Below are 7,796 nucleotides of genomic sequence, written 5' to 3'. Positions count from 1 at the left end.
CCCCCAAGCCACCAGTGTCCCCCACCTGACCCCCCCGTGCAAAAAGGCCACCGTGTCTCCTGGGGACACCAGCCCTGCTGCCCCCCCTTTCCCCCCTTCCCGGGAGACCCCTGGGAGCCCCTCCTTTGGGGGGGCCCTTGGGGACACACCAGCTCTATTGGGGTCACGGGGAGTCACGGAGGCTGCGAACACAGGCTGGACGGAGCCGCCTCCCTCCTGGGGACGCTGCAGATGGACACAGGGACAAGACCCCCTTGCTGAGTGGTTTATTGGGCGGGCGTGGGACAAAATACACCTGCTGTCCCCTCAGTGCTCCTTGTCCCTGTGCGTGACAAGGTGGCACAGGGGACACACACCGCGGATAGCAGGTCCCTGCAGGTGCCACCACCATGCGGGGGCTGTGGGGGACACACAGGGTCCTTGGGATGGAATCCCAGGGTCTTGGGATTGGGGACCATGTGCAACAGGTGAAGATCTTGGGGACAGGGTCCTCGTGGGACACACCGGGCCCTGGGGTGGGGGCTGTGTCCCTGGGGGCAGGCAGAGCCAGGGGTCCTGGGCACCCCTGTCCCTTAAGTCTCCTGCTGTCCCATTCATTCAGGTAGGCAGAAGCCAGCATAGGGGACCATGATGATGACAATGACAGCGATGGCTGTGGGAGCCACCTCACTCCCACGGTGGTCCTCTTCGCACTCCCAGGTGGCCCCAGCTGTCACTGTCCCCACCCTTGGCACCGGCCCTGCCTTAGATCATCATCACTGTCCCTCCAATGAGCTGGGGGGTCCCGGTGCTGCCCAGGAGGTTCTGGGGGGCACCACTGGGGTGGTCCTGACCGTCAGGGTGATCCTGACCCCAGGGCTACCTCTGACACACCCACAGACACACTGTGCCCAGACCCCCAGCACTGGGGGTGACCCCAACACCTTGAGATGTCCCCAGACCCTGGTGTGCCCCCATGTGCCAGGGTCGTCCCAGACTCCCTTGGGTGGCCCAGACCCATGTGGTGGCCCTAGATGCCCAAGGATGTCTCTGGACCCCCAAGATGGGGGATGGGGGCTCCACACACCTATGGTGGCCCCACAGTCCCAGGGCTGACACCAACAGCCTTGAGGGGGTCCCAGACCCCCAAAGGGACTCCAGCACTTCAGGGTACCCTCAGACAGACCCCAACAGCTTGGGGTCCCCCAGGAGGACACCAACACCCTGAGATGCCCCCAACTCCCAGGGGGATCCCAGCACTCTTCGGGGGTGCCCCAGGCCTCAGAGGCACCTCCACACCCCAACCCAGAGCCTCTGGGGGACCCCAACACCTTGGGCTGCATCCACACCCCCAGGGGACCCCAGGACCCCCCAAGGGCGCCCCACACCCAGCTCCTGGGGGTGTCCACACTCACAACCCCCACCACAACTACGGGCCAGGGGGTCCCCCAGGGCACCCAGGTTTTTAACCCCCCTTTATCACCCTCAGCTCAGTGGGGTGTGGGGCATGGGGGAGTGACTAGACCAAACCTGGGTGTCATCAGAGAGGGGGTGACACTTTTTGGCTGCTTGGGAAGGGGGCTGAGCTGTGACACCCACTGGAAAAGCCCCAGGGGGGGGTCACCCCTGTGCCCCCCTGTTTAGGGTGTCCTGGAGGTGCCCCAGGCCTCAGAGGCAGCCCCACACCCCAACCCAGAGCCTCTGGGGGACCCCAACACCTTGGGCTGCATCCACACCCCCAGGGGACCCCAGGACCCCCCAAGGGCGCCCCACACCCAGCTCCTGGGGGTGTCCACACTCACAACCCCCACCACAACTACGGGCCAGGGGGTCCCCCAGGGCACCCAGGTTTTTAACCCCCCTTTATCACCCTCAGCTCAGTGGGGTGTGGGGCATGGGGGAGTGACTAGACCAAACCTGGGTGTCATCAGAGAGGGGGTGACACTTTTTGGCTGCTTGGGAAGGGGGCTGAGCTGTGACACCCACTGGAAAAGCCCCAGGGGGGGGTCACCCCTGTGCCCCCCTGTTTAGGGTGTCCTGGAACCAGCTGGGGTTTGGGGTGCTGCTGCTGAAAGGAGGGGGCAGCTCTTGGTGGGGGTCTGTGCCCCCTTTTTTGGAGGGGTCAGCCCTGGGAAGGGGAGACAGGGGTATCCCCAGTCTCTGTCCCCCATCCTTTCCCTGTTGCGTTGACAAGATGGGGGGGGATCCCCCAAATCCCACAGCCCACCACCCCAATGACCCCCAAACAGCCCCCCAAAACCACCCTCTGATCTCTCAGGGGGACACAGGCTGGGGAAAGACCCTCAGCTGCCCCCCCCAGACATGGGGGGTCACGGAGGAGCTGTGTTTGGCGCAGCCCCGCAGGAGGTGTCCCCACAAACCCCATTTATTGGGGGGTCAAGGAACCGGCTCCACCGGCGGCAAATCCCACGTCCCTGGTTGAGCTCTGAGCAGGATCTTCAGCCTCCTGCCCCCTCCATCTTCCTCCTCCTCCTCCTCCCGGAGTCCGGGCTCACTGGCCCATCATGCAGGCCATCTTGCAGGCCACGGCCGAGATGAGGGCGGCCCCGCGCCCGCTGCCTTCCTCGGACTGGATGAAGGTGATGTCGCAGCCGGGCGTGAGCTGCCGCACCGTGGCGTGGAAACGGTCCTTGAAGCTGCAGGGGAAACGGGGGAGGGGAAAAACATGGGGGTCTTGGAGAAGAGGACCGTGGATGGGTTGAAAAAGGTGTGGAAGAGCTGGGGATCATCCGAGCCCAGAGTGGGTGAAGTTGGAGGGACCTTAAACATCATTGAGTCCCACCCCCTGCATGGGCAGGGACACCTCCCACCAGCCCAGGCTGCTCCAAGCCCCATCCAACCTGCCCTTCAACACCCCCAGGGATGGGGCAGCCACAGCTTCCCTGGGCACCCTGGGCCAGGCTCTCACCACCCTCACACCAAAGAATTTATTCCAATTGTAATCTAAAATAATCTCATCAATCTCATCCAAAGATCACCAAGTCCACCCGTTCACCCAGCATTGCCCAGTCCCTCAGCACCATCTCCAGGGCTTGGAAACCCCTCCAGGGATGGGGACCCCCGTGCCCTGGGCAGCCTGGGCCAGGGCCTGACAACCCTTTCCATGGAGAAATTATTCCCAAGATCCAACCTCAACCTCCCCTGGGCAACTTGAGGCCATTTCCTCTTGTCCCATCCTTGTTCCTGGGGAGCAGAGCCCGACCCCCCCTGGCTCCAACCTCCTCTCAGGCAGTTGCAGAGCAGAAGGTCTCCCCTCAACCTCCTTCTCTCCAGGCTGGACACCCCCAGCTCCCCCAGCTGCTCCTCACAAGTTCTCCAGAGCCTTCTTGTTCTCCAGACCCTTCCCCAGCTTCCTTGCCCTTCTCTGGACACCCTCCAGCCCCTCCATGTCCCTTTTCTGAGCCAAAACTGACCCCAGGATTCAAGGTGCCCCCTCACCAGTGCCCAGCACAGGGGGACAATCCTGCCCTTGTCCTGCTGGCCACACTGCTGCTGACACCAGGCAGGGTGCTGGTGGCCTTCCTGGCCACCTGGGCACACACTGGCTCATGTTCAGCTGCTGTGACCAGCACCCCCAGGTCCTTCTCTTCCCCAAGCTCAAAGTGTGTCCAGCAGTGGAAGAACCCCAGGAATCCTCACCTGGGATGGAGCTTGTAGACTGATCCATCGACACCCACAGTGATCTTGAGGGTCTCTTGGCTCCTGCTCTCCCTCATACGGTTGATGACCCCGGCCAGCCCGGCCGAGCACATCTGGGCCGCACGGGTGGAGACGCTCTCGCAGACCATGCGCACGATGTCACAGTCTGTCCCCGAGGGCAGCAGCTCAAAGCCCGTCAGGATGTTGTAGATCTGCTTGCGGTCACCAGAGTCACTGGGATGGGGAGAGAGGGGAGTCAGGGTGCGGGGGCACACGGGGACCCCCGGTGGGGCTGGGGGGAGTGACAGGATGGGAGACCCTGATATGGGGCAGGTGTAGGGATCTGGGGGGACAGGATGGGAGGCCCTGATATGGAACACTCGGAGTAGGTTGATGTGGGGGTCTGTCCAGGTCTGCTCCTGCCCCCTTTGAGATGCATCCCCCCCACCTCTCGATCTGTGACACGAAGCGGGTCTCGAAGCTCCCACGGGTCTTGAGCTTCTCGGAAGCGGCGCCATTGAACAGCAGGTCCTCGTCCACCAGCCGCAGCAGCACCAGCCGCACGATTTCCCCCATGTATTTCCCCCCAATGATCTTCTCATAGCTGGGGGGGGGACACACACAGAGGTTGGGGGGGCATCAGACAGGATTTTTGGAGGTCACATCCCACAGCACCCCCACTTTCTTGCTCCTCCACCCTTGCTGGGTGCAGCCCTGGGAACAGGGGTGAGGGACTGTCTCCCCACTGGTGGCCCTCCAGTGCCTGAAGGGGCTCCAGGAAAGCTGGGGAGGGACTTCGGACAAGGGTAGGGAGGGATGGGATGAACGGGAAGGGTTTCCAGCTGCAAGAGGGGAGATGGAGATGAGATCTGAGGGAGAAATTCTTCACCATGAGGGTTTGTGAGACCCTGGCCCAGGTTGCCCAGGGAAGCTGTGGCTGCCCCATCCCTGGCAGTGTTGAAGGGCAGGTTGGATGGGGCTTGGAGCAACCTGGGCTGGTGGGAGGTGTCCCTGCCCATGCAGGGGGATTGGATCTAGATGATCTTGAAGGTCCCTTCCACTTCCAACCCAACCCATTCCATGATGATGATGAGGTGCCCTGGCCTCAGCTGAGTGGTGGGAAGGAGCAGGGTGGGATGAAGGGAAGAGGGGACAGCAGGGGACGCCCAGAGGGACCGGCTCTGCCCTATTCCTTACAGTTGCTGACCGGGGTTAAGTGAGGTCTCATCCACCACGCGGTCGTACTCCAGCAGGAACTCGTCCAGCTCCCCCGAGGCGCCAAACGCCCCCCACTCCGTGTTCACACACATCCGACCCTCGTCTCCCTCCACCAGCTCCACGTTCTGCATCTCCTCCATGTAGCAGGCGTTGCAGCCCGTCCCTGCCAGGGAACCGGGGGTGGCACCAGGGGACCGGGGGTGGGGCTATGGGGACCAGAGGTGGGACCACAGGGACCAGAGGTGGGACCACGAGGACCAGGGCTGGGAGCATGTGGATGGGGACACTCAGCCCTGCTGTGATCCTTAGGTCCCTGGTGGCAGCCTGGTCTGATTGTCCCCAGTGGGTGTTGGGGACAGGTGATTGTCCCCAGTGAGTGTCAGGGATGGCCACTGTGGGGTTTCAGGGGCTCCAGAGGAGTTGACAAACATCCCAGCCAAGGGACAGCAGAGCCAGGGTGGGGAGCAGAGCTGGACACAGGGGTGACACACCAGAGATGGTGTGTGGGGCTGGGGGGCAATGGAGCCTCTGGGGTCCGACCCCTCCCCCAGCACCCCTGGAGGCCACTTCTAGTGGCTGTGCACAGACGGGGAGATGGCCTCTGCTACTGCCACACTGCTAACCTCTCTGTGTTCCCCCTGTCCTTGCTGTATCCCCCAAAGGACCAGCCCCACTGGCAGCAGGGCCAGGGAGTGGTGGGCAGGGTCCCCCCCTCTCCAGCTGCATGTCCCTGTGGGAAGGGGACATCTTACCCACAATCATCCCAACCTCGCACCGGTGATCTTCGTAGTAGCAGGAGATCATTGTGGCCACTGTGTCGTTCACCATTGCCACCACGTCCATCTCAAAGTCCTGGGGAAGGGACAGGGACCATGGGGGTCATGCCAGGAGTCCAGGCTGTCCCACAGCAGAAGGCTTTGGGGGCAGTGTCCCCAGGGGTGAGGACACACACACAGATCACACACACACATGTGGAACAACCCTTCTGAGGGAGAGGGGGCTGAGGTGGCCTTGTCTCCTGGGGTGTCCCCCCACACTGCAGCACTGGTGCCACCATCTCACCCCTCGCCGTTTGATGGCGTCCCTCAGGAGTCCCACCACATTGTTCCCTTCTGCTCCCGAGGCCTTGAATCCCTTGGTCCAGTTGAGGAGGATGCCCTGGAGCCATGAGAAGACCCATACATGGCTGTGGGTGTAGGGGATTCTGGGGTCACCCTAGTGCCACCCAGTCACCCCCTCACCTTGTCAATATCCTCGTGCCGCACAGGGAAGGAGAAGGTGAAGCCCAGGGGCAGCTTTTTGTGCTTCATCTGGTGCTTGTCCAGGAAATCAGAGATACACTCGGAGATATAGTCAAAAAGCTGGAAGAGAGGAGGCGAAGCCACCCTCTCTTGGCCACTGTCCCCACCAGGGGTCCCCCAAACTCTGTCATCCCCAGCCTTGCCAGCTGGAGGGACAAGAGGTGTCCCCCCACCATGTCTACTGTCCCCACCACGGGTTCCCCAAACCCTCCTCTCCAGTCCCAGCCTCTGCCAGCCGCAGGGTGGAGGGGTGTCCCCCTCAATGTCCCGCCTGATGTCCCCTGCCTGGTGACCGGGACCATGCAGGAGGGGACAGGATGTCCCCGCGGGCCCCGCTCACCATCTCAGCTGTGCCTGTCATGGCGTCCTCAGGGATGGAGTACATCTGGTGCTTGGTCTTCACCTTCCACTGCCCCTCCTCCCCCTCGCCCACTTTCACCAGCATCACTCGGAAGTTAGTGCCCCCCAGGTCCAGCGACAGGAAATCTCCCACCTCTGCAAAGCCCAGGGGGGAGGGGACACAAGGTGACCAGCTCAGGGGTGGGGTCTCAACCTCCCACCCCAAGCTCCGGGGAAGAGGTGACATGGCCAAGGACCAGGAATGTCACCGCCAGCCCCGTACCGGAGCCCTCGGGCGTGGAGCGGACATAGGTGGGCAGCATCTTGACAGAGGCTTCCTCGTGGGTCTCCAGCTTCAGCCCCCGGTCCATCTCCTTCTGCATGCGGTACATCACCTTCTTGAGGTCCTCTTCCTTCAGCCGGAATTCTGACAGGATCTGCTCTACCTGCAGTGGGAGGGATGGTATCAGCCAGGGACAACGACACAGCATCCGGATGGCCTGAGTCACAGCCAAGAATCCACATTTTCCTTCCTGGCTTTGCCGGTAGGCACTCTAAGCCATCTTGTCCCACTTCTCCACTATCCCAGTGGAGAATCCCTGAAGCCCTGGAAGCCCACATCCCATCCTGGCCCAGATGTCCCTGCACCAGCACCTTTAACCACTTCATTTCCCACCTGTGGCTTGGAAGCCAGCATGACTCCAGCAAGACTGAGCCCAACAGCCTGGGACCCCCCATTTCACTGAATCCTGGATTTTTTCCCAGCAAGGAGCTCCCAGTGACACCATCAGGAGCTTGGACATGGGAGCATGTGCAAGGAGGATCCTCCTACAGGAGTGTCCCTCTCCCTGTGTCCCCTGGAACCACGGGTGCCATTTTCCACCAGCACTACTGCCTCAAATGGGGGCCAGGATAGAACAGAATCATGGGATGGTTTGGGTTGGAAGGGACCTTCAAGATCATCCAATCCCACCCCCTGCATGGGCAGGGACACCTCCCACCAGCCCAGGTTGCTCCAAGCCCCATCCAACCTGCCCTTCAACACCCCCAGGGATGGGGCAGCCACAGCTTCTCTGGGCAACCTGGGCCAGGCTCTCACCACCCTCACAACAAAGAATTCCCTCCTCATCTCCAACCTCCATCTCCCTCTCCCAGTTTTCATCCATCCCCCTCGTCCCATCCCTCCCTGCCCTTGTCCCAAGCCCCTCCCCAGCTTTCCTGGAGCCCCTTCAGGCACTGGAAGCTGCTCTAAGGTCTCCCTGGAGCCTTCTCTTCTCCAGGCTCAACACCCCAGCTCTC

General features: G+C 62.1%; 1 protein-coding gene across 1 annotated transcript in view; it reads right to left on the bottom strand.

Moving 5' to 3' along the window:
* Nucleotides 1-2,468: 2,468 nt before the first annotated feature.
* Nucleotides 2,469-7,796, bottom strand: part of GCK (glucokinase (hexokinase 4)) — an 8,190-nt gene continuing 2,862 nt past the window's right edge. Inside the window, exons 2-10 of the mRNA XM_010000921.1 lie at nucleotides 6,781-6,943; nucleotides 6,499-6,653; nucleotides 6,099-6,218; nucleotides 5,920-6,015; nucleotides 5,610-5,709; nucleotides 4,837-5,020; nucleotides 4,088-4,243; nucleotides 3,640-3,873; nucleotides 2,469-2,636 (exon numbers count right to left, since the gene is read on the bottom strand). Of these exons, the coding sequence (XP_009999223.1) occupies nucleotides 2,492-2,636; nucleotides 3,640-3,873; nucleotides 4,088-4,243; nucleotides 4,837-5,020; nucleotides 5,610-5,709; nucleotides 5,920-6,015; nucleotides 6,099-6,218; nucleotides 6,499-6,653; nucleotides 6,781-6,943 (1,353 nt within the window). The 3' untranslated portion in view covers nucleotides 2,469-2,491. The remainder of the gene's footprint in view (nucleotides 2,637-3,639; nucleotides 3,874-4,087; nucleotides 4,244-4,836; nucleotides 5,021-5,609; nucleotides 5,710-5,919; nucleotides 6,016-6,098; nucleotides 6,219-6,498; nucleotides 6,654-6,780; nucleotides 6,944-7,796) is intronic.

The sequence above is a fragment of the Chaetura pelagica genome, unplaced genomic scaffold (assembly GCF_000747805.2).
Source record: "Chaetura pelagica isolate M959 unplaced genomic scaffold, ChaPel_1.0 scaffold290, whole genome shotgun sequence".
Lineage (NCBI taxonomy): Eukaryota > Metazoa > Chordata > Aves > Apodiformes > Apodidae > Chaetura > Chaetura pelagica.
The sequence above is the reverse complement of the archived record's forward strand: the minus strand, read 5'-3'. Positions and strand labels throughout refer to the sequence as shown.